Below are 27,124 nucleotides of genomic sequence, written 5' to 3' on the forward strand. Positions count from 1 at the left end.
AACAAATAAAAAAGATAAATATATATATGTGAAGGAAACACTATTTCAAAGCACAAGATAATAGAAGAATCTACTTTAATTAGAATAATATCATAAGATAATATCTACTAATAATTTCATGTTAATTATGTTTATTAAAATACAGAAATACATTTTGGGAATATATGGTATATGTGATAAGAAGACAAAATAAATATTGGAATGCTTTCTATATTACAACTATTTTTAGCTTAAGATAATTTGCTTTTTAAAAAATATGTTTCTTAATTACAATAATATACTTCAATCAAATGACATAGATAATGATGTATTAAAAGTTTTTATTAGAAAACACATGTCAAAAAAGATAGATTAGTAAATAAGGATCTTAAGGGATATCGAAATGATACAGTTGGAATATATATTATGGAAGATTTATACTGTTACATAGCCTCAAATGTGGGGTTGAAAACAAGCCCTAGCTCAGATTTATAATCTAAATATTTAAATGTACATCATATTTGATGTTAATTTTGTATTTAAATGAAAAGAAAGAAAAAACTAAAAAAGAAAATGTAATTAAATAAATATGTAAAAGAAATATTATTTTAAAGCACCAGGTAATAGAAAAAAACTACTTTAACTAGAATAATAATATGATAAGATAATATCTATAATAATTTTATGTGAATTAAGTTTATTAAAATCAGAAATACATTTTAGTATATATGGCATATGTGATAAAAAGACAATATAAATATTGGATACTTTCTATGTTGCAGCTATTTTTAGCTTAAGACAATTTGCTTTTAAAAAATATGTTTCTTAGATATAATAACATACTTCAATCAAATGACATAGATAATGATGTATTAAAATTTCGTTTTACAAAACACATGTCAAAAAGAGGTATATATATCATAGGTTAATTTTTAAGAGTTGTTTATCAACAAATTTTAAATATTATATATAGTGCCACCAACAACACTTTTTCTTCCAACAAAACAATTAACTATTTTCAACGATCTCTTTAAAATATTCATACTTTCTCTCTCCAAAAATGAAGCTCTCTAACCGTGTTTTTTCAGCCCTTCTCCTTATCTCTTTTATCATTCTTGCTACCACTACAGGTACAATACTCATGTCATGTTAGAGTATCAAAATTATCATACATACAAGTATGTGAATTTAGTTGTTATATCGTAATGAATATACATTTTTCTTATAGACATTAATTATTAAGTACTAACACATATATGCTCAAATGTTTTTATATATATAGAGATGGGTTTGGCGGATAAAATATGCAAGACACGGAGCGACCGTTTCTCAAGTGTGTGCTTTAGCAGTAACAGTTGTGCCATCATATGCCAACAATTCGAGAAATTTGAAGGCGGTCAATGCGAATTCGATGGAGTCTTCCGTCGTTGTTTATGCACCAAAGCCTGTTAAAGACTATCATAATATTATCAAGATTCACTTGTATTTCAAACTTCTTCCTTCAATAATTGCTATGTGGTTGTTGGAGAATATATCTATATATCTTGAATTACAGACATTCCTTGTTAAATTTGGGTTTTTAATATTTTATTTTCGGATTTCTTTGTTCTTCAAAATAACTAAAAATAATATAAAATATATAAATTAATTAAAAAATATATTTAAGCATTAAAATAAAAAGTTTCCTTTTATTTTAATCAATGTTATATTCAAAAAAAAAGCTTATATAGATACTTTCTTAGACTAACTCGTCGTGTTTAAATGATTGCAAAGTAAAAACTGAGGATCGATATACCTCCCATGATAAACGTATATATCGAAAATTTGGTGATACCACATTTTACAACATCGTTTGCAATTCTTCAAAATCTAATTCAATGGCACATCATATTCTTATAATCATGTATTGATTCCGCAGAATACATATTTCATTTTTTGGTCATAAACATATTACATAGCCAAAAGCATATATTAGTGTAACACATCTGAATTAATCAAAATTAGGAATACAATTAGGCTAACCACTTCCATGTCAAGTGAACTGGCTCAGACTTCCCCAACCTAACATAAATTTGTGCCGCAAAAGAAATTCCAACCCGAGAAATCAAGCAAAAAAATGTCTATCTCCACCATATCCTGAGTCTCTTAGAACCATACTCTGAACAGAAGGTTGATGTCTCTCATAAAAATTGAGCTCCATATTGGTCGAAATTTTTTGCCAGACTAGTTGGCTGCGAAAAGTCAAATAAGTAAATGAGGACTTTAATGGAGATCGAAATGAGAGTTGGGATATATATTATGGAATATTTGTACTATTACATAGTGTGAAAAATATTGATTTGACCACCTATATAGTATATAGAACTTATCGTTTCTGTCAAGGATATTGAGAGAACTCCAGAGTTATGCATGCTTGAGATAAAGTAGTTTCAGGATGGGTGACATTCCGAGAAGTGATTGTCGAACTGTACGAGTAAGGACAAAACACAGGGAAAAATTATGTGGTGATTTGTAGGGAAGGTAAAAAAATCTTTAAAGTCTCCTGGACGTAGCAAACCGACCGTCAGATATCGGAAATTGAAGTAGATTTGGTTTCATCATTGTTGGTTTATTAACCTGATCGATTTATTGATTAACCAAAATGATGGTTTAATTAATTATTGGTTTAGCTATTTTCTTGTTTAATTTAATTAAACCAAAGAGGCCTTAATTCTTGTATACAAGGTTCGACGCTTCTCTTCTTTTTAGTTGTAGAGGTTTGTCGTTGTTGGTTCCTCAGAGAAAGAGAGAGGGAGCTCTTGGTCGATTGTGAAGGAGAAGGAGAAAGAGATCAACAAAGCTTTTTATTAGAGAGAAGGAGAAGGAGAAAGAGATCAACAAAGCTTTGTATTAGAGAGAAGGAGAAGGAGCTGAATCGTTAGGCTTTGGGAGAAAACAGTTGCGACATAGCAGATCAAAACTCAAAGGTAACGAATTTGGTAGAGTTATTACCAAGACTTTCATAGTCATTCTCCTTTTTACAAAAGTATATTTGGATTTAAATTCGATGAGTTATTGGCAGTTTCGTGAGACACGTTTTCTCAGACACCAATTGGGACTATCGGGTATTGGAACTGATATTGTGGTTTCGTATGGTTTCTGATCGGCACGAAATTTGGTAGGAAGCTTTGTGACGTCTAGGGGTAGGTTTTCACCAGAGGAATTTGATATTTAACGCTTTGTTTTAATATTAGGGTTTCGCCTTTAAGACTGTTTTTTTTTTATGTTTCTGTCCAGTTTGCTTCAAGGTTGCTTTTTGTTTTGTGATTTGTTGTATGACGTTTCTGGACTGGTTCAGACGCGAGGAGAGTTTTTTTTCTGGTTGTACTTGTTGTTATAATTAAGGTGAGTGTGTGACCATGAGCTTATCTGAGCGATTGAGTTGTATGACTTGTTTTGTGTGGTGATGTATAGATGTGGTGAAATGTTATCAGATGTTCTGTTCAATGGCTGGTTTGTTATGTTTTATTTGTGGTTGTACTCTTGATTAGCTTGTGTGTATAGCTCGTAGATGGGAGGATGATCTAGAGTCTCGGTTATTGTGTTAGGGTTATGTTATTGATGTTGGAACCTTGGTTAGAGTTATGTTAGGTTGTTGGATAGAATGGTTATGAATGTTATTGTATTGATGATATGTTGGTTTTGTATTGTTTTTATGTTTCCGCTAAGATTATTGGTTGTTGCTGGTTAATGATGAATTGTGGTTTGATTGGTTTAATTAAGTAGTATCAGATGCTTAAATATATATCGTTATTATTATAAAAAAACGGGTCGGGTTGTTTGAGGATCGATCTACTTCCCATGATAAACATATAGATAATTTGGTGATGCCACATTTTACAACATCTTTTGTAATTGGTCAAAATCTAATTCAATGACAAAACTTATTTCAATAGTCATGTACTGATTCTGCAGAATATATATATATTTTATTTCTGTTAATAACATATTACATAACCAAAAGCATATATAAGGGTAACACATCTGCATTAATCAAAATTAGGAACACAATTAGGCTAACCACTTCTGTGCCAAGTGAACTAGCTCAGACTTCACCAACCTGAAGTAAATATGCGCCTCAAAAGAGATTCCAACCCAAGAAATCAAGCAAAAAATTGTTCTTCTCCACTATATCCTGAGTCTCTTAGAATCACACTCTGAACAGAAGTTGGATGTTTCTCTTAAATACTAAGCTCCACATTGGTTGAAAATTTTTGTCGGACTAGTTGGCTGCAAAAAGACAGATAAGTAATTGAGGATCTTACTGGAGATCGAAATGATACAGTTGGGATATGTATTATGGAAGATTTGTACTATTACATAGCCTCCAGTGAGGGATTGCAAGCAAGCCCTGACTTAAAATTTATAATCTAAATCTTTATATGTACATCATATTAATTTGATGTTAATTTTGTATTTATATGAAAAGAAAGAAAAACAATAAAAAGAGAAATTAATATGGTTAATTAAATATGTAGAGGAAACACTATTTTCAAAGCACAAGGTAACAAAAGAATATACTTTAATTAGAATAATATCATAAGATAATATGTAATAATAATTTTATGTGAATTATGTTTACTAAAATACATAAATACATTTTAGGAATATATGGCATATGTGATAAAAAGTCAAAATAAATTTTTGAATGCTTTCTATCTTACAACTATTTTTAGGTTAAGATAATTTGGTTTAGAAAAATATATCTGTTTCTTAGACAATAACATACTTCAATCAAATTAAATAGATAATAATGTATTAAATTTTCTTTTTAGAAAACACATGTCAAGTGAGCCTGTCGCCTATATATATATCGCCACTCACTTCTTCCCTTCTTTTTCCTATACAACAATTAATTATTTCCAACTATCGCTATATAATATTTATATACTCTCTTTCTCTCCAAAAATGAAGCTCTCTCAATATTAAATGAATTCTTTCTAGTCAATATTGAATGAACTTTTTTAAAATTAAATTATTTAAATTTTCCACAAAACAATTTGCATCTATCCATGATAAAAATAACCACAAAAGAACCAGAACATAAAATAGCTACAAAATTATAGGTATAAGTTTTTCCAAAATACGTGTGGTAAAATCCGTTGCTAGTTTTCCATGAATAGCCACAAGAAGAAATTCTCAAGTTGCGTCGAAGGTCACTTTCAGTTTGACAGGAGATTTCTCCAAAACCCTGAGGTAAAAGGAGCCATTGCCAAAGCTTGGAAACATGGAAACAGGAATACTGGTTTCAGAGTTTCTGAAAGAATAAGGGACTGTAGGAAAGCTCTCAGTGTATGGAAAAAAAGATTAGTGCAAATTCTCTTGATAAGATACACCAGTTAGTGTAAGTTCTAGAGAAAGTTCAGTCTGAAGGGTGAATTAGCAAAAGCTTATAGAGCGGAGGAAGATTTATGGCGTCAAAAAAGCCGACAAAAGTGGCTTAGGTCATGTAATCGTCATTCCAGATTTTTCCATGATTCTGTGAGAGGAAACAGATCAAGGGTAAGGATTGAAATGCTGCTGGATAGTAATGGTACTGCTCAAAGATCTAAAGCCGCAAAAGGTGAAGTTGCCTCTGCTTATTTTAACATCCTTTTCAACCCATCCAATCCATCTTCCTTTCTCAAATGGTTTCATGACTTTAAACCCAAGGTTACCCAAAGTATGAATGAGGAACTGATTGAAGAAGTCACAGCGGAAGAAATTAAAAATGCGGTTTTTCCATTAAAGCTTCAAGTGCTCCAGGTCCTGATGGGATGCCAGCAAGCTTCTTCCAACAATACTGGGATACCGTGGGGGCTCAAGTAATCAAGGAGGTTCAAAAATTCTTTGAAAGTGGAGTGTTCCCCATTGACTGGAATTACACTCACATTTTCCTCCTCCCAAAAACTCAACATCCGACAGAGATGACAGACCTAAGACAAATAAGTCATTTGCACAATTTTGTACAAGATCATTTCAAATATCTTGGTTAAACGATTGAAGCCCCTACTCCAGAACATTGTCTTATTAAATCAACCGGCCTTTGTCCCCGAAAGACTGATCTCGGATAACATAACGGTAGCACACGAAGCAGTGCATAGCCTCAGTGGTAAGAAATTGATGTCTGATAATTTCATTGCAGTGAAAACCGACATGTCGAAGGTTTATGATAGAGTCGAGTGGAGTTATCTCATATCTGTGTTAGCAGCTTTAGGCTTTCACCAAGTATGGATTAAATGAGACCAATGGGTAATGAAATGTGTCTTGTTTGTCAATTATTCTGTACTAATTAATGATCAACCGTTTGGACTCATCACTCCCCAAAGAGGTTTAAGACAACGTGATCCTCTATCTCCCTTTCTTTTTGACCTATATACTGAAGGACTCACTCACCTGCTCAACAAAGCACAACTCGAAGGAAGATAAGAAGGTATCAAGTTCGATGACCAAGGCCCAAAGATTCATCACCTACCCTTTGTTGATGACAGTTTGTTCATGTGCAAAGCGGCTTTGGAGCTAAGTCATGTCCTCCAGGCTATTTTGAAGAGGTATGAAAAAATCATGGGTCAAGGTATCAACCTTCGGAAATACTCAATCACGTTTGGGGTAAATGTGAGCAGGGATCTTAAAAGAGGTATCCAAACCAAGCTGGGTATCCACAAGGAAGGGGCAAGTACTTACTTAGAAATGCATGAGTGTTTCTATGGTTCAAAAGTGCAGCTTCTCGGTTGTATCAAAGAAGGGTTAAATCTAAGTTGTCTGGATGGTATGTTAAATCTCTATCCCAAGGAGGTAAAGAAGTCTTACTAAAATCGGTTGATTTGGCGATGCCTGTTTTTGTCATGACTTACTTCAGATTACCTAAAACTACATGTGCAAACCTTGCGAGTGTGATGGCAAATTTCTGGTGGAACAATGTGGAACATGCAAATAAAATCCATTAGCAAAGTTGGGAGAGGCTGTGTTTACCAAAAGACCAAGGAGGAATGAGCTTTAGAGTCATCGAAACCTTTAACCAAGCTCTGCTCTATAAACAAGCCTGGAAGATCGTCAATACCCTGATTGCCTCTTTTCTAAGGTGATGAAGAGTAAGTACTTCCCAACCTCTGAATTCTTACAGGCTAGAATTGGGAGAAGGCCATCCTTTGCTTGGAGAAGTATATTACATGGGAGGGATCTTCTAATCAAATGTTTAACCAAAAACATAGGTAATGGTAAAACCATTAGGGTGTGGATGGATAACTTGATTGAGGATGGAGAGCTGACACCGCCTTGGAGAAAGAATAACTTTTTTAACCCCAATCTTAGAGTGTGTGATTTGATTGATAGAAGAAGACGAACTTGGGATCTCCAAAAACTCGAAGATCTTTTTTTACCGGCTGACATTCAGAGAATCATCAAAATAAAACCGGTCCTGGATCAGGAGAATTTCTTTTCTTGGTGTTTCAATAAGAGTGGTGAAATTACAGTCAAATCGGCTTATTGGCTAGTCTCCCAATCAAACAATACAGTCATCATAATCCAAGCAAATCAACTTCCATCCATAAATGTCCTGAAATCCCAAATCTGGAAGGTACACACTGATCCTAAACTTCATGTTTTTCAAAGGAAGATCTTGTCTGGAGCTTTACCTGTGGCCTTGGCTCTAAATTCTCGGGGTCTACATATCGATGAGAGATGTCAGATATGTGGGTGTGAAGGTGAATCTATAAACCACATATTATTTGTGTGTCCCATAGCGAGACAAACCTGGGCTGTTGCAGGAGTGCCTTCGCCGGAATTTGGATTCCACAATGGGTCGATATTTTCCAATTTCCATTATCTTCTTACAAACCAGGAAAACAAATCTTGGCCAGAGGAGGTAAGGAAATTTTTTCCATGGGTCATGTGGAGATTATGGAGGAACAAGAATCAGGTCTCTTTTGAAGGGGAATGCTTCTCAGCTATTAATTCGGCAGGAAAAGCAAAAGATGATTGGTTTGAGTGGGTAGAAGCTCAAAGAGTCGAAGAAGAAACCATATTGTCGGAAGGCAACAAGCAAGTAACTGGAGGTGTCAATCTCAGGGGTGAGGTCAGTCAAACCGGAAAGTTGTGGTTGCACCCACCTAAGGATTGGCTAAAGTGTAACATAGGCACTTCTTGGTCAAGAAGAAATGAACTGGCTGATGCTGCTTGGGTCTTGAGAGATCATGAGGGTGTTGTTCTACTCCATAGTAGAAGGGCCTTCACAAAGTAGCTGACCAAAAAGAATCTCAGTTCATGTCTCTCATCTGGGCTATAAAGAGCATGAGAAGTCACAAAGTTGATAAAATGATTTTTGCTCTACAAGATAAGCTCCTGGTGGATGTCATTAGTAGACCTAAAGCGTGACCATCTTTTAGATATCAAGCGATGGAGGCCATTTTTTCTTTGCAAGCGTTCAAGTTTTGGAGAATTATTTTGGAAAATTCAATCTCAAACAAGGGAGCCATTCTAATAGCATAGAGGGTTACAGATGACTGCAGGATGCAATAGCCTTAAACCATTTGATTTTGACTTTTTTGGTAAAATTTTTTTTGTATAAGCCTGTCTTTACTCGGAGCATAAGAGTAGCGGTAAGTATGTGTAAGTTTCAAAAACAGCTTTGTTCTCCAATGGGTTGTGAAACCCATACTCTTTCGATATCAACATAATTCCAGTTGATCAATAAAAAAAAGCCACATGAAGAAACAGCTACAATGCTATAGCCCAACATTTTTGTTGTGGATTTCCGCTGCTACAAAAGTAGCCACCAAATATGCTTCAAAGGTACAAAATATTTTGTGGTTTTAGATATATTTTCTTGTAGTATATATAGTGTTACCAGCTTATTCTTCCTAAACAACACTTAATTATTTCCAACGATCTCTCTAACATATTCATAATTTTTTTTCTCTAATAATGCAGCTCTCTCAACATGCTCTCTCAGCCCTTCTCCTGATCTCTTTCATCTTTCTTATTGCTGCTGCAGGTTCAATACCCATATCATGTTATATCTAGTATCCAAATTTTCATACATACATAGATGTAAATTTGGTTGTTTATATCGTAGTATAAGTTTTTGTTATATATATATATATACACTACTAACACACATAATCAAATATGTTTTTTATATAGAGATGGATATGGCGGATAAAATATGCAAGACACATAGCAATTGTTTCTCATAGACAGGCTATTTTTTTGTAGTGTGTGCCTTCATCTGCCACTATATCGAGTGCATTGAAGGTGGTCATGTTTATGTACGAGAAGGTGTTAGACCATCATGATGATCAAATATTTTCAAGAACCAATAATATTTTATACATTAGTTCTTGGAGAATATATACCTTGAATTACGGGAACATTTTGGAGAACATATACCTTGAATAATTGCTATGTTGGAGAATATATACCTTGAATATATTACAAAATTCTTCCAATGTCTCTTTTCCCGGCAGGTATGGGAGGAACTAGTTAAAGGACTCCTACACAAGTTCGTAATGAATTGGATCAAACACAACGCTTTCTCTTGGGATATACTCTTCAGAACACTATTCACTCTATTTGGAGAGAGAGAAACGATAGAAGACATGGTGAACAACCGTCAACAACTGGGAAATTGGTGAAGCTCATTGACAAGAATGTGCGTAACCGCTTGAGCACATTAACAAACGGAGGAGATGAACGCATCCAACGCTGGTTTGCGGCCAGACTCAACATAAACTGATTTAAGTTTAAATTTTTCCTAGTTTTCAAAACAGTTCTGCATTAACAATGTAACAAAGTTTATTTTCTTTTGAATATAATTTAACATTAGATTCAAAAAGAATATATTACAAAAAACATTTTGTTGATTTGTGTTATGTTATCTTCTATTATCGGATTTATTTGTTCTCAAAAATAACTAAAAATAATATAAAATGAATAGAAAACAATTAAGACAAAAAAATCTATAATTTTATTTTTAGTCAATGTTATACAGTACAACCTCTATAAATTAATAATATTGGGACAAGAGAAATCTATTAATTTATAGAGGTTTTAATTTCTCGATAAATTAATAATTATTAATTTATAGAGAGACTTTCCTAATTTGGTAAAAAAAAAATTAAAAATAAGATTTAATGGTTATAAATAATATTTTTATAAAATCAATTACAATGAAAATAAAAATTATCATGTTTTGACGATAGCACTCAAAGGTTTTTATACAGAATAAAAATTAATATGTAGATATATACATATATTTAGATAATTTCATATAGTTATTAATTTATATTATTGATGGGACCATATATTTAAAAAGGATTTTCAAAAAAATATTATTTTATTATATTATCGAATAGTGTCCAAAATTACACTAGTAGAGAAATTTATTAATTTATAAAGGTTATTAATTTACCGAGTATTAATTTATAGAGGTTCTACTTCTATCTAAAGAGAAAATGCATATTTTATTTCATTTCATAGACTCGTTCATGCAATCGTTTTTAAATTATTACAAGTTACAACACCTTTTGCATTTCATTTTGTAATACATTTTTTTTTTGGGGCTCATATCACATCTTTTGACAAGAATTTCATGCAATGATCAGATATCAGCTAGGCAGAATATATAGGCATGTTACGTACATATTACATAGCCAAAACCATATAAACGGTAACACATCTGCATTAATCAGAATTAGGAACACAATTAGGTTAGCTACTTCTGTGCCAAGTAAACTTGCTCAGACTTCACCAACCGGAGAATTGAGCAAAGATCTGTCTCTCTTGACTATATCCCGAGTCTCTTGGAACCACACTCTGAGCAGAACTTGGATGTCTCTCTCAAGTACTGTGCTCCACATTGGTCGCAGAATTTTGCCGGACAAGTTGGCTGTGGAAAGACAGATGAACATATATATGCGGAATGGAGATCGAAATGATACAATCGGGATATATATTATGGAAGATTTGTACCATTACATGGCCTCCAGTGAGGGGTTGCAAGCAAGCCATGTGCTGTGAAATTGATGGTGACTGGTGGGTGAGAGATAGTTCAGGGTCACATTGATGGTTCTGACCGGGAAAATGTGTGGCTGCGTGTTGACTTTGGTAAATAGATTGATGATGGTGGTGGCTCTGGTGCATAGATTGGTGAAATTGATGAGACAAAGACGACATATGATGTTTGGAAGGAGAAGGAGGAGTGTGATGTTCCTGCAATTATGATTAATTTTGGATGAGCTCAAGATCATTAACATTAGAATTTGCCATAGTATGTAGATTCGGAAAGAGTATGCGCATACTTCATTATCGGAGCGAAACCCTTGTGTATTGGCTAACGTTGAAGAGTCTATACCTGGAAATGTCTGCAAAACAAAACACAAACACACTGTCGCTTGTTCTTCCAACTCAAAGCTATAAACAGAGAGTTGATTGGTCTTACAGGCAAGCCATGGATGCTGGAGACAGAATTTTGACCACGCCTATGCTTGGGTCGAGGGCAATAGAATTTATAATCTCTCGCAGAGACAGCCACTTCATTACGGCCTGTTAACCGCTTAAACCTAGAGTGACAACATCCAATTATATGCTGAAGTAGATAACTCAGAATAGTAAACGTCTTGATGATGATTGCTCACCATTCAGCATCTTCAATAGGCAAATCATCTGGCTTTTCAACAATATCCAAACCATTGACCACCACGAAACGAACTCGTTTCTCGTCATGTACTACCAATTCTGGAAATCTTGTCCTTGTTTCAACAGAAGTCGCCAGTTCTCTTCTCTTGTACATGCAACTACCTGTAAAATATACCATAGAAGAGACAAATCAAACTAATGCTCCTCAAAACATAATCACACATTTGCAAAAAACATCAGAACAGATACAAAAATTGTACCTCTCTTAGGAAACTTCTTAGTTAATTTCCGATACAAGCCACCAGCTGCTTCAACAGAAACCCCAATAGTCTTTTCTCTTATCCCATTCAACGAAGCAAGCCTCACATTTGCTTCACCAGCTAAAGTCTCATACAAATTCGCAACATACATCAACGGTAACGCAAAACGCGGATCGCCTTCATATTGTATATCATCAGACTTCCTCTTGAGTTTGTAATTATTATCATCATCCCGTCCATCTAAAACCACATCAAGAACAAGCTTGTCCTCACAAACCTCAATCACATGTTGAGTAATAAAATAGTCCACGATGATTTGTAGAAATCTCGCTCTTGCTGATTCAATCGGTGAAATATCTAAAAACAAAAACATAACAAAATCAATGATAAACGAAATCCAAATACTGAGATTGATCCTTCCTTAGTAATAATACCTTCAATGCTTAACATGTTCTCCATGTTAGATCCACCTTCTTCAACAACTTCATTGTGGATTTGCATAGAGCTTCTATATGATTCATGCATACAGTCCTGAAAAAAACAAAACCCCAAATTTCAATTACACATAAACCCTAAAAAATAAAAGAATTGAGACCCAAAATTGAGAAATGTTTTACACACCGCGGAAGAGGAATCGCCGTCGTTATTCAAACTATCGTCGTCGATATCTCTCGCCGAACCATCAACGGAGTTAAGATCGTGGAGAGAAGTACCGATGTAGGAATCAGCTGATCCCAAATTGTAATGCTGAACTCGAACCCTAGCTCCCATCTCTCTTTTACCACAAAACAATACAAAAAATACAAAAACACAAATTCAGAAACGATTCAACCATTTTCGATTACAAATTCGAGTTGAGAAGATGCAGAATCATCTGGAGATTGCATCTTTCAAAGCTTTTTGAGTTTAACTCGACTGATCGTGAGAGCGAGAGCGAGATTAAACGGCTATACAAACCGGGTTCGAGACGAAGAGAGAATCCGAAGCTGAATCCGTACCTGGAGATTATCTTACGGTGACAGAGATCTCCGAACCTCGCTCTAAATCTCCCACACCTGTTTCCGAGCCAGCCTACACTCAGTATTGGAAACTCTCACAACTAATATAAGCAACTCTATTAAATATTACTGTAGTATACATTTTTATTTTTGTTTGGGCAACATAATATAAACTGAAAAAATATTACTGTAATAACCTTTTTTTTTTTTCGGTAGAAGATTAAGTTTTATACCAATTTTCATTTGTGAGAGAAGGTTATAGAGAATTACAGGGAGCAGAAAAAGACCAAAAAACTACAATGCAAAAAACAGAACAACAAGCAAGCACACATGCGTCCAAATTAAGAGAGGTGGGCGCGTGAATTCTACTCGCGGCTCTCTCCTCTTTCCTCCTTTCTCTTCTTCTGATCACAACTCTGTGCATCGAGTGAAGGTTCCTCCGGCGATTCCGGCGTTGAAGAGGAACTACTGTTTCATGGCGCTTTATCCGTAGTCCATTGCACCTACCGATGAGGTCACCAGATCGAAATCAAGGGAGTCTGTGGCGAGGAGAAGCTTCCGCAGGACAATTCCGGTAAGAGCTCTACCGGCGGCGTGGCTTTGCAGTTAGAAGAAGGTAGTTCTCGGCGAGGAATGAGAAAGATACAGCGGTTAGATCTGAACGGCTGGAGACGCAGGAGGTTTTGTCACAGCCGGTGGTTTGACGGGGGAGGTCTACCGCCGGAAAGGCAAGGCTAAGCCACCGTCGATGGCTGTTTAGATCTACTCCCTACTGCTCTATCTCTATCAGACTGAACCATGGCTTCCGGATTGTTAGATCGGTTTCTTCTTCCTTTTCTTCACAACTCTACGGTGGCGGGATGGTGATGGTCTTGTGTCACCTTCTCTGTTTGACTCCCGTCTTCCTGGCTCGCCGGTGGTCCTGGGCCGACGAGTATCCGCAACTTCGTAGGAAGGCGGCTGCACTAGGGTTCTCATTTGCAGATTAGGGTTTCTGGCTCATAACGGTTAGCTACCGGTTTAGTTTGATATACCCGGGTTAATTTTGGTCTTTGTTATCTGGTTTGGTTTGTTGTAATCGGACTGGGCCCTAAGGGGATAATTGTATGGGCCTATTCCGGAAATAGCCCATTGCGCATATATGTTTATAAATTGAAAGCCTTTTAACAAAAAAAAAAATAAGCAAGCACACAACAAAGCAGGGTAAGATGAGACGAGAGAAACCACCATAAAGAAAGACAAATGCAGAGCGCAACATGAACTCGAAATTGTCGCGAGCGTACGCAATCAAGGCAGTTTTCAAACCTAGTACCTACAACTTTCTCGATCATGAAAACACTCGAAAACTGTGGTTAAAAAACCACAGACCGGAACCACTATTGATCAAGCAAGTGACAACACTAGCGACTTGGGAAATGCTCATCATAATCCAATGTTGCTGATAGCACGAGAGATGAATAAGCCGACTCCACCTTACTCACAACATCAGACTCCCCTAAACACTTCCCCCAGGGGAGACAAAAGCTAAAACCAAAGTGGCCGAGCAATCGTCTTTCACGGTTTCAATCACCATGTCTCATTAACTCCTCCCACTTCGCCAAAGTCGCAGCCTGAACAAAAACACAACAGACAACAAACAACTACATACAAGGCAACAAAAACTGGGCCACCAACAGAGCCACATCAAAGCCTCAAATGGATCCGCTTTGAAACCTCCACAACACCACCGCCGCAGCCGCTCTGAACAGCTACTAAGTGATTCCCCACCATGAAGCTCCGCACCAGAAAGTTGCCACCACAAAGAGCTGCAGGAGATCGATTTATCCAGACCGAAATCGCGCCGGGAAAACCCAAGCCGAAGGCTAAAAGAAGAAAATTTGGTGCCGTCTTCAAGCTCCGTCACGTTCTCTTTTCATGCCGACGATAACGGAAAAACAAATCTGAGATCTCTCCGCCTCTAACTCAGCACTTTGCCGTGAAAGTAGAAGAAGCAAAAGAAAAAAGAGAAACAGGGGAAGAAAGAAGAAGAGAGACCGGCGTAGGTGCTGTGGAAACCACCTGACGCCGGTCACCGGCGGGTTCAATATTTTTGGGGGCGGCTAGGGCGAACAGAATTGTAGAGAGAAGAGAGAGAGTTACAAGCTTCTATAAATTACTGTAATAACCTTCTCTATGACTAATTTTGCTTAATTTATATAATTCATCTTCTTAATGAAAAAATAGATAATTTGTTCAAACCTAAACTAAATTATTCATCATCAATAAGTGAAAATTACATTTTGGGTGAAAAAAAATGTACACAGACCAAAACTGGGGATTTTTTATTGGTTCCTCATTGCAACAATACAAAAAGAACAAACAATGAAGAACCCTTAAAACCCATCTTCAAGCAAATTGATTCATAATCTTCAGTTCACTACTTTCTCATCCTTTTCATTTAGCTTCAGAGACTTGAAGTCTGCAACAAAAAGACTTAATCTACCTTATCACATAGACTCATCTCAGATTTTAGTAACAAAGCACCCAATATTGGATCAGTTTGGTACCTCTGGTCTTTTCGATGAACAATATATTCGTCGATAAGCTTTCTCTTCGGATTAGTCCTGAACCATACAAGGAAACTGCAGCCGCCAAGATTGTTTTATGATAAATCTTTTTCAGGAGAAGCTTCGGCTGTAGACTCCGTAGTCTGGTTTCTTGTTCTTTAGAAGAAACAAGATTTGGATCCGAATATCAGAATCAGTCTGATAAGAGCAAAAAGGTTGCATCTTTCGAGTTCAAATGTGCGGGAGTGCATCATCATCGTCACTGGTCAAGAGCTGATGCTTCATCAGATAACTCTGCAACTCTACAGCTTCGAGTGTACATCCAAGCTCATAGTGTTTCTTTAAGACACTAATACACAAAACCTCATTAGGGAGAATCCCTTCCCCAATCATTTCCTTGAGGAAGGATCTCGCTTTCTGCAACTGATTGCAATGTGATAGTCCCCAGACTAATGAAGTGTAAGCAAGCAAATCAAGCTTCATACCAATCTCAGCCATTTTGTCTCGTATAGCCAAAGCCTCTACCACATTCCCTTGCTTAAATTTCCCATCCATTAACGATGTGTAAGCCGTTCTGTCCGGAACCAGACCCTTCTGAACCATATGTTCAAACAGAGTTGTCGCAGCTTCGACTTGATTATTTTTACAGAGACCATCAATCATCGCAGTGTATATCGCTGCATTAGCTTGTAGACCAAAATCATTACTTATCCTCTCGAAATAATCAATAGCTTTAGAAACTAACTTGTTTTTGCACAATCCATCAATCAAAACGCAGAATGTAACAACTGTGACCTCGATATCAAGTTCTAACATCTCGTCCAGTAGACGCAATCCCTCAGTGGGGTTTCCCGACTTAAAGTAAGCATCCATTGACGTGGTGTAGATCAGTGGATTCGCTTTGATTCCACATTCCTTCATTTCATTCATCACTACCTTAGCTCCCTCTATCTTCTCTAAACCACACAAACCCCAAATGAAAGTTCCATAGAGCAGCAAATCCGGTTTAATACCTCTCCCCTTCAATTCTTTCAGAAGCTCTAAAGCTTTGTCCATGTTTTTTGCCTTTACAAATCCATGAATGAGAGCATTGTAACTTGCAAGATTTGGAATCACACCGGCTGCATCCATTTTCTCAAAAAGTTCTTCAGCTTCTTTCATTCTCTCCGCATCACAAAGGCCATCGATCAGTGTAGTGTAAGTGACCACATTCCATCCCACACCCACCTGCGACATCTCATTAGCCAGCCTAAAGGCATCTGAGAGATTACTGATTTTACAATTGGCATCAATGAGAGATGTATAGGTATATTCATTAGGCACAAGACCAACCCTTCTCATGTCAACATAAAACTTGATGGCTTGTTGCATCATACCCTCCTTGCATAAAGCATCAACCAAAGTACTGTAACTCACAACATTTGGTTTCAACCCATTTCGCTTCATCTCCCTATAAAACTCCAAACCTTGAGGTAATTTCCCAAATTTACAGAAACAATTGATCAGAGCGTTGTATGTTATCACATCAGGCACACAGCTCATATCCTTCATTTCCTCGAAAAAGCAAAGCGTATCATCTAATCGACCAACCTTCCCAAAACCATCAATCATAGAATTATATGTGACAGTGTCTGGAATCAAACCTCTAAACTTCATTTCATTAAACAAACCTCTAGCAGCTTCTACATCTCCTTCTTTACACATACAATCTATCATTATGTTGTAAGTAAACACAGTCGGTCTCGCACCAGCACCAATCATGTCTTTAAAAAACCTCTTCACCCCATCAGTCTTCCCTAATTTGGCAAACCTGTGCAATAAACCATTGCAAGACCTGGTTTTTGGGAAAACCTTAAATCTCTTCATCTTAGAGAAACACAGGATAGCTTCCTCAAGCATTCCTAAATCAATCAAAACACTAAACAAAGCATCAAACACTCCAAAACCAGGCACACACACATTCCTCGTAGACCACAGAAGATCAAAAACATCGCAGTCATCAGCCTTCCTAGACAAAACCATCTCTCTAAGGATACTATTAGCATCGTAATACATTCTAGCACAAAACAGAATGTGAGCTACTATACAGTACGATTCTAAGGTGTGGTTAAACCCATCACGGTTCATCGACCATTTGAAGAATTTGAAAGCTAATTTCGGGTCTTCTTTCAATTCAACGAGAACCCTCGGAACACAAATCGGAGCTGATTTCAAATCAAGAAGCTTTTCGATTCCGGGATCATCCTAGAGATCATTCTGAACAACTTTACGGATCCAATCTCTATCGAAATCGTCGGAATAATAAGTAGAAGCACCACCACCGCTTTTGCTAACGAAAGGGTATCGGATGATACAGAGAAAGCTAGTGAACCAAACGAAAGGGCAAGAGATGAAGGAAGATTGAGAGGGAGAAGATAGAGGGAAACAGAGAGGGGATTGGATTTGAGAGAGAGAAGAGGAGCAAGGGTTTACATGGAATCTACGATTAATGTGAATAAAGTTGCGAAGGGAATAGAACATTTTCACGAAAAGGTTTTAAAAAAAGAAAGAATAAGAAGAAGAAACTAGGGTTTATGAACTATTTTTCCGTGACTATTTTTTTTGTTTGTAAAATATTAATTTAGTGGGCCTTTTGCTGCATAGGCCCAAAATTAATGTTTTCACTCAACAGTTCATATCTGTTTATTTATTTTATTTTCGACATGTTTTTAACTTAGGATTGATTATTAGATAGATAATCAAAAGTTTTGTGACTTATAAGAGTGTGAAATTTTTTTCTTAAATTAATTCGTAAATACGTAAAGTTGATTGGTGGAATAGACAGTTACTCAATTATGCAAAGTGCGAACAACAATAATGCTAAAGTGGGATTACAATATTCATTTTTTCAAAGTGTAAAAACAATAACAGAAAGGAGGAAAAAGACATATATCATCAAAAACAGATTAGAAAACAAAAAAAATCAGAAATATTATGTTGTACTTAGTTTGTACCATAAGTTTAGTTACAACATCATATAATTTAGTTACCATATTTGGTTGCAAATCAGTACTTATATTTGTGACTATATATTTGGTAACAAATGAGACCTAATTTGTGATCAAAGTTTGTTACATTTAGTTTAGTCACAATATTATGACTTAATGGTAACATAATTATGACCAATTAAATTCCTCACAATTTTGTATGTAAATCGTCACAAAAATTGAGAGAGAGAAGAGGAGCAAAGACTTACATGGCGAGGGAATCTTCGATTAATGTGAATAAAGTTGCAAAGAAAACAAAACATTTTCACGAAAAGGTTCAGAAATAAAAGAACGAGTCTCATGGTTCAGCTCAGAGACATGGTTAGTGTTCCTCAAAACTATATGATGATAGGCTGAGGAAGAAAAAAAAGAAAGAAAGTAGGGTTTATGAACTCTGTCTGGGGTTTGTTACTTTTTTCCTTCGGTAACTATTTTTTTGTTTGGTAAATATTAATTTAGTGGGTCTTTAACTTACGGTTGATTATTAGATAGATAATCAAAAGTTTTGTGGCTTAAATGAGTGTGAAATTTTTTTCTTATATCAATTCGTAAATACGTAAACTTGATTAGTGGAATACACAATTACTCATTTATGCAAAAGTGGGAACAACAATAATGCTAAAGTGGGATTTTAATATTCATTTTTTCAAAGTGTAAAAACAATAATAAAAGGAGTTAAAAGCTGTTCCCATAAATTTCCTATTAATTTGAGGAAAAAGACAAATATCATCAAAACAGATTAGAAAACCAAAAAAAAATCAGAAATATTATGTTGTACTTAGCTTGTACCATAACTAAATAGTCCTAGATCATACAATTAATGATTATACATGCAAGTTTTCATATTTAGTCTTAGTGATCATATGGTACAAAGAAACGTGATTCAACAATGGGAGTTTAATGCAAGATTAAATAACAAATTTAGGTATCTAGCGGCCAAGAGCGAGGAGGATCATTACGCGAGGGAGATTAAACGAGAACAAGAAGAGATCGTGGCAGTTCCTGAGACTAGTAAGACCAAATTTGACTCAATCTAATTAATTAAACCTTCCTTAAAGAGAAAATTAAAAGGTGTAACACAGTTTACTATCGATATAAACAGAAGCAGCAAAAGTGGCAGAGATACTAGCACAATATGGAATAGAGCCACATGAATATTCACCTGTGGTTAATTCTCTTCGTAAGAATCCTCAAGCATAGCTTGATTTTATGATGAAGTCAGTATATAACTTCCCACTAATTTCATTACTATTTTTATCTACTATATCTCTTAGTTAGGGATAAAATCGAGGGATACTTTTAGTTTTCTGCAAAAAGCTGAGCTTTATACTTTCCAGGTGTAGACAAGATTCTACATGGTCCGACTTCCAAAATTTTACGTGATTGAGTTGGTCAAATTAAATATTTAATTACCATGCATATGCATACATATGTTCCTACTCCTACTATATGCATGTTGCATGTACAATAGGTTAGATTATAATTATTTGTTAAATTTGATTATAATTCCCACAGGTTTGAGCTGGGATTGGAGAAGCCTGATCCAAAAAGAGCGTTACAAAGCGCGTTCACGATTGCAATCACATATGTTCTTAGCGGTTTTATACCGCTACTTCCCTACAAATTCATACCGCATGCCATGTATGCGGTAGTGGCATCTGTGGTTATAACTTTGTTCGCTCTCTTCGTATTTGGTTATGCACAAGGGCACTTCACCGGCAGCAAACCCCTAAGAAGTGCGTTTGAAACCGTCTTTATAGGACCCATTGTATGACAACCCGCCCCGCGGACTCCACTAGCCCACTGCTAGCTGCTCCAACGGATCGTTCGTGGACCCTGCTAGTCCCCCGCTAGCCGTCCCAACGGATCCCAAGCTGGTCCTGCAGGGCATCGATCCTAAGCCATCACTGTGGATATCCCAATCCACCAGTAGGTTATTGGTGCGCCAGGCGTTCCTCGAACCCTGGTCCTCACCCTTTAACAACCTTCCTACAGGACAAGTTGCCACCAATTGACCTGCAAAGTGGTGTAAAGTGGTGTAACAAACTTCTCAGCGGCTGCTTTTGGTTTGGCTAAAGTGGTGTAACATTAGCAGCAGTGTAGAAACTAGGTTTCCACAATGAATTTGTTTAGTGAGGAAAACAAATTCAAGGAAGTAATCTCTTTAAGAAGTCGATCTAAGCTTGAAATCGGAAAGGGCTTTAGGTCTCTTAGGACTCAAGCTAGGGTTTTGCTAAGAATAATGATGAACTGAATTATTGTATTAGATCTTGGATCCTTTACAATGGAGAAGTCTCCCCTTATTTATACATTTCTCTAGATTACAGAATATATTAACTTTCCTTAAAGCTCGAACTAAGATAAGGAAAGTTGCTTCTTTCTTCGAGTCGGCCAGCGGGCGAATTGGGAAGTCGGCTCTCTATCTTCATTGATGGGCCTCCTTCTTCCGAACATTGCCTTAAATAAACATTTAATTAAGTTCTTAACCGAATTCTCAGTTAAGTAATCGAATTATCTTTCTAGTTTCGTTTGGTATGTTGGGGGTACTAAATCCCGCACCAACAAGCAGGAACAAAACTAATTATGTTGTGTTTAATGGTTTCTTTTTTAGTTTGGAACTTCTTTGTTGCATGCCTTGTGGTTATTATCACGCACAAACTTATGCCAACTGAAATAATAATAAAAAAAAGTATTGCAACAAAAGTCTACGTTTGGAAAAAAAGTGTTGGCGGTTTACTTTCATGTAATTTATTTGTTTGTTGGCTCCTAAGTCCTAATGATCAGTAATCAGTAATCAGTGATATGATTCACTATTGATCATGTGATTAACTATGTTAAACTTTAATATTATTATTTTACTGTTTCTAAGATCTCGAATGGACAACATGTCAACACATCATTACGTTTTTTTCTACGATATACTTTTCACAAATGTCAGCCTGACCAGATCTTCTAATCTAAATATATATTTTTTTTCTGATCAGGAGCTAACAATATACAAGTTCTAGCTTAGCAAAAAAAATAAAAATATACAAGTTCTTATTCTAACCGAAATTATAATATAATGAAATTAATTATATATGTAGTTTATTACAGGATTTGTATTCCTTAGCTTTTACATATGTGTGTATATATATAGAAGTGCGAGAATTTATAAGACTTTAGAGTTTTATTCCTAAGCAAGCTTTTTAAGCCAGACAATTTTAGTGATATTCCAAAAGTTGGTTTGGTTTTAAAAGGCTAAAAGATTCATGGTTACGGTCTTCTTTTACTTTGGTAACAACCTTCTTACTCGTTTAAAACTTGACAACGTTTTTACTTTTTTCAGTCGGCTATCTAATAAAATTGGACAAATAGTTGATGTGAGTGTGTTTTTGCTTTGTGGTCATATGTTTATGGTTTGGAAATACGTGAAAAAAAAAATCCACTTTATGGTGTCATGCAAAATAAAAGGGTGTGTCATGCAAACTCTTTTAATCAAAGGATGTATCATGCAAAATGAAGATCAAACTTAGTTTGTTGCCTTGGTGGGTTTTATATTATGTTAAGTAATATTCAAAAATAAATAGATCAAAGTACAATAGTTTTAAAGAGATACTAACACACAAGGTGGATAAAAACTGTCTCCTTGCTCCATAAAAAACTAAACATTATTCCATAAATTTTTTTTATAATAATTCTTTTTATCTATAAATTGAATATATTTTTGGAATATTGATATGTCTATATTTTACATCTCTTTAACCTGTATTTGTCATACATTTAGCTAGGATAACTAGTCGTTTTGCATCATTTTAGAACCTCTTTCGTACACTTTGCATGTTTAGGAAGTTTCTGCATCATTGATATGTCTATATTTTGTCTCTGCTAAGCATGTATTTGCCATGTATTTAGTTAGGATAACTAGTTGTTTTGCATAAATTTCTAGTCTCTTTTGTACACTTTGCATATTTAGGTAGTTCTTGCATCATTCTTGCATACATTGTGCATTTCGAGTATTTCAGGTATCTAGGAGACGGCGGGAACACATCGTTCGAGTCGCTGTTCGATGTCGTTCGAGTCACCCACTCGAGCAACACCTTGACCGTCGATCGAGTCACCCACTCGAGCAACACCTTGACCGTCGATCGAGTCGCCGTTCGAGTCGTCCTTCGAGCCACCGGTCGGGGGATTCAGCTTTCGATGTCTTCACAAAAGTTGTATAGAATTGAGTCATCTTTCCAATGCCGTTTATTTCAAGCCAATCGGAGGTGTGGTTCAAAAGTTATCATCGTTTTAGTGGAAGCGTATACATCCAGCTCGAGTCGCCACCCGTCCACTCGACCCTCCAGCTCGAGTCGCCACCCGTCAACTCGACCCTCCAGCTCGAGCCGCTGCCCGTCGACTCGACCCTCCTCCACTCGAGCCAACACCATCACCCACTCGAGCCACTACTCGTTCGCACATGTCAGGAAGACGTTCCGTCTTACACGCTTCAGGAGATTCCCAAACCGACTCTTCATCTTGTCGTTTTAAGTTTTAGGGATTTACATGTTTTTACTATAAATACGTTTTGTTAAGTCTGGGCAGACATCATCTTATTTTTTATCTCATTTTGTTCTGAAGGTTTTACCTAGCCTCCAAAACCGTTCTCAGACTTTGTATCCAGATATCTTTTAATACATTGAGTATTTGCATCTGATTTCTTCTACAAGCTTGTTCATCTCATTTTTACCTATCTAAGAATGCTTGTTTCAATGTTTTCTGAGTTTGTATCTTTGGTGATGATTTCCGGATCTGAGTAGTGTGTTAGTTCTTGAGGATGGGATAGATTAGGTGGAGGATCTTAGGATGTAGAGTGTTTAAGCTTTGGTTGTATGATTCCCTTCTGGACTAGAGTTAGAAATACTAGTTTTTTTCTGATCAATTGGGACTAGGTTCGAGACATTTCCACACCCAAAAGGTGTTTGATGAAATGTCTAACCAACTAGTGCCAGAGACTTACGTTCCTAGCCTAAGAGATTAGTTGTCTAGGATGTTTGTTGACGTGAATGAACTTGTTTGTCATGCCTGCTCGACCATGTTTCTCTAACGAGAGCTAGGTATGGAAGTGGTTGAGTCTGAGTAACTTTTGTCAAGAGATTGGATTAGCTAAGTTGTAATGTTCATTGTTTAGGGATAGTTTGCATGTGGTATGTTAAACACTCTGTAGACTAGGATACTCCACCGACATCAATTACTCCCATCCTTAGGAATTTTATCTTTTTGATTGATATTACATTCCCGAGACTGTTTCATTTGTTCATGCTTAGAATCGTTTTCGGTTTCACTTATTCTTGCTTGCTTCTTGTCATACATTTTCGTTTCTGTTTCTGTAACCCATTTTCGTTTTGTATTTTGACCATTCTAGGATTGTTAGGAAAACACTTTTTGAATTGGCTTAACTTGTGACTTCTTGATTGCATCTTGAGTGACTAGCATCATCCCATTTGGATTGACACCTTAAGTACTACACCTACATAAGGTTAATTGAACCTACTAGGATAGACACACAAAAATCTTAGTATTAATTTGGCGCCGTTGCCATTTGGGAATCGTTTTGCTACATTTAAGATTTCAAGTTTTGCAAGATTAAGTTCTGTTACACTTCTCATTCTGAGTACTGACTTGCTTTGGTTGTTTGTCTTGCACCTCAGGTACCTGTTGATTGCAACCTTGCATGCACACTAGATCAAGAGGGCATCAGAATCTCCTTCCTGTTATCGACGAAATCAATCGGTTGCAACGACCACGACAAGATCGTCAACCCACTGATCATCCCGCACAAGTCACTATGGAACAACAGAATGAACCACATCAGGGACCGCAAAACATTGGTGCTAGGGATGCACCGAAAACTCATACTCAGCGTGCTGGAATCATTCCTCCCGCCGTGCAGAACAACAACTTCGAGATCAAAAGTGGTATGATCACCATGATCCAAGGAAACAAGTTTCACGGGTTGCCTATGGAGGATCCACTCGAACACTTGGACGAGTTCGACTGTCTTTGCAGTCTCACCAAGATCAACGGCGTGAGTGAGGATGGTTACAAGTTGCGCCTCTTCCCTTTCTCCCTCGGAGACAAGGCTCATCAATGGGAGAAAAACCTTCCCAAGGGATCAATCACCACCTGGGATGGTTGCAAGAAAGCATTCTTGGCCAAGTTTTTCTCCAACTCCAGAACAACACGTCTCAGGAATGAGATTTCCAGCTTCACTCAGAAGAGCTCAGAATCATTCTGTGAAGCATGGGAGCGTTTCAAGGGTTACCATAGCCAGTGTCCACACCATGGTTTCAGCAACGAGTCACTTCTGAGCACTCTATACTGTGGTGTACTTCCAAAAATCCGCATGCTGCTAACAGTAATTTCCTAAACAAAGACGTTGATGAAGGATGGCAATTGGTTGAGAATCTCGCCCAGTCAGACGGCAACTACAATGAGGACTATGACCGCACAGTTCGCGGCGACGCTGGGTCTGAGGAGAAGTATAAGAAAGACCTCAAGAATGTCAATGAGAAGCTTGACCGTATCTTGCTAAGCCAGCAGAGGAGCGTCCACTTTGTATCTGAGGATGACCCTTTCCAAGTTCCAGATGGGGAGGGCGAGCAGACTGAGGAGATCAGCTATGTTCAGAATCAGGGTGGATACAACAAAGGTTACAACCCCTACAAGACGAACCCCAATTTGTCTTACCGGAGCACCAATGTTGCAAATCCACAAGATCAGGTGTACCCTCCTCAGCAGCAACAACAAGGTCCGCAAAAACCTTTTGTTCATTACAATCAAGGATTCGTGCCTAAGCAACAGGATTTTCACCTCAACAAGTTCAACCTACTCAAGCTCCAGATCAAGAAATGAAGCACATGCTACAACAACTTCTTCAAGGTCAAGCTAGTGGTTCTCTGGATACTGCTAAGAAGTTTGCTGAACTCAGTCAGCGGATGGAATGTTCTTACAATGATCTGAATGTAAAGTTTGAAGCTCTTAACTCCAAGATGAAGTATATGGAAGGCAAGACTGTTTCTACTTCTACCCCAACAACTGGCCAACTACCTGGAAAAGCAGTTCAAAACCCCAAGGACTATGCTACTATGCATGCCATCACCACCCAAGTTGTAGATGTACGGTTCACTGAGGACACTGAGAGTTTAGATGGGAAGGAATTTCTTCAATATGAAGTTCAGATAAAGGATCCTGTCGAGGTGCTCAAGGATCCAATTAAGTTAGCCAAACAATCTGATCCTGAAGCTACTAAAGAACCCACTGCTCCCAAAGATAAACCTGTGAGATTCATTCCTCCACCATACAAGCCAACCCCACCATTTCCAGTGAGGTTTAAGAAGCAGCTTATTGAGAAGTATAAAGCTCTGTTCGAAAACCAAGTCAAGGAAATTGAACTTAGGATGCCTTTGCTCGATGCATTTGCACTTGTGCCTCAATATCAAAAGTTCTTAACTGATTTGGTAACAGAAAGGACGAAAGAGAAGGAGGAAATAGCTAAAAGAGCTCAAGCTAAAGTTTTGGAAGATGAGAGGGTAGTGCATGACATATGTGGGGTTATTCATGAATGCAAATCTGTTATTCAGAAGATGATTATCCCAAAGAAGCTAGAGGACCCTGGTTCTTTCACCTTGCCTTGTTCTCTAGGTCCATTGACCTTCAAAAAGTGCCTATGTTACCTTGGTGCTTCAGTAAGCCTCATGCCACTCTTTGTAGCTCAGAGGCTAGGATTCAACGAATACAAGCCATGCAACCTCCGCTTAATATTAGCTGATAGGACTACTAGATTGCCTCATGGTCTACTAGAGAACTTGCCCATCAAAATTGGACAAGCTGAGATTCCTACTGATTTTGTGGCGATGGGAATGGATGAAGAACCTAAAGATCCACTAATCCTAGGAAGACCTTTCTTAGCTACAGCTGGCGCAGTCATTGATGTCAAGAAAGGGATGATTGATCTCAATCTGGGTAAAAACTTCAAGATGAAGTTTGACATCAAGGATTCTAAGAAGAAATCAACTATTGATGGGCAGACCTTCGTGATTGAAGAGAAATATCATAAAGCTGGGTTTGACATCTTTGAGAGTGTGAATGAGGCAGAAACTGAGGTTTTGGTAACCAAAGAGAAAACTCAAAGTGTCACTCGACCATTCTCCAACTCGAGTGCAGTCGTTACCCTCCCTAAGCGTCAAGACCTGCTTCTAAAACCTCACCAACCGCAAGAGTCAAGTCCTCCCGCGCTTGACAGTTTGTATGAACTCCAAAATACTCAGATTCTAAGGGATTCAGTGAAAGAGTTAACAGCTATGGTGAAGGAGATGAGTGGGCAAATCAAGAAGCTCCAAGGTACAATGAGAAGTTCTCCTCCAAGGAAATTAAGGAAGAGGTTTGGGATAATGAAGAAGAGGTGTTGCAGAGTTCAACCACCACCGTGCGTTCTCAACCATCGTCGACTCGAGCAAAGTTCAACCGACAGCGTGGAATCAGACTCAACCCATCCTGAGAGGTTCATCACTCTGCACTCGTTCGAGCCACACCTCCGCTGTCACACTCGAGCCAATCTCACTCTGCACACGCTCTAACTACCATGCTCGAGCCACTCAAGCCAACACCCGATCGAGCCCCTCTCTCGAGCCACACAC

The 27,124-nt window shown here is 37.2% G+C and overlaps 3 protein-coding genes and 2 pseudogenes across 4 annotated transcripts; 3 read left to right on the forward strand and 2 right to left on the reverse strand.

Annotated features, from left to right (window-relative positions):
* Positions 950–1,569, forward strand: LOC104789986 (defensin-like protein 8). Its single transcript, XM_019246548.1, has 2 exons — positions 950–1,109; positions 1,262–1,569. Exons 1-2 carry the CDS (start codon positions 1,040–1,042, stop codon positions 1,429–1,431), a joined length of 240 nt encoding a protein of 79 aa, XP_019102093.1. The 5' UTR covers positions 950–1,039; the 3' UTR covers positions 1,432–1,569.
* Positions 6,529–9,752, forward strand: LOC104789987. Its single transcript, XM_019246589.1, has 2 exons — positions 6,529–8,787; positions 8,926–9,752. The coding sequence occupies exon 1, from the start codon at positions 7,082–7,084 to the stop codon at positions 8,234–8,236; it is 1,155 nt and encodes a 384-aa protein (XP_019102134.1). The 5' UTR covers positions 6,529–7,081; the 3' UTR covers positions 8,237–8,787; positions 8,926–9,752.
* LOC104789988 (uncharacterized protein At2g02148-like) lies at positions 10,592–13,856 on the reverse strand. 2 transcript variants are annotated; one of them, XM_010515674.2, is made up of 9 exons: positions 12,890–13,854; positions 12,513–12,666; positions 12,326–12,422; positions 11,892–12,248; positions 11,631–11,793; positions 11,435–11,555; positions 11,295–11,357; positions 10,966–11,205; positions 10,592–10,882 (listed from the first exon to the last, which is right to left on the reverse strand). In XM_010515674.2, the coding sequence occupies exons 2-9, from the start codon at positions 12,660–12,662 to the stop codon at positions 10,781–10,783; spliced, it is 1,293 nt and encodes a 430-aa protein (XP_010513976.1). In that variant the 5' UTR covers positions 12,663–12,666; positions 12,890–13,854; the 3' UTR covers positions 10,592–10,780. The 2 variants fall into 2 exon arrangements, with proteins under 2 accessions (XP_010513976.1, XP_010513975.1); XM_010515673.2 differs by having other exon boundaries at positions 10,592–11,205; positions 12,890–13,856.
* Positions 14,089–17,973, reverse strand: LOC104789989 (annotated as a pseudogene).
* LOC104793831 lies at positions 19,325–20,547 on the forward strand (annotated as a pseudogene).

The sequence above is a fragment of the Camelina sativa genome, chromosome 6, assembly GCF_000633955.1.
Source record: "Camelina sativa cultivar DH55 chromosome 6, Cs, whole genome shotgun sequence".
Classification (NCBI taxonomy): Eukaryota; Viridiplantae; Streptophyta; class Magnoliopsida; order Brassicales; family Brassicaceae; genus Camelina; species Camelina sativa.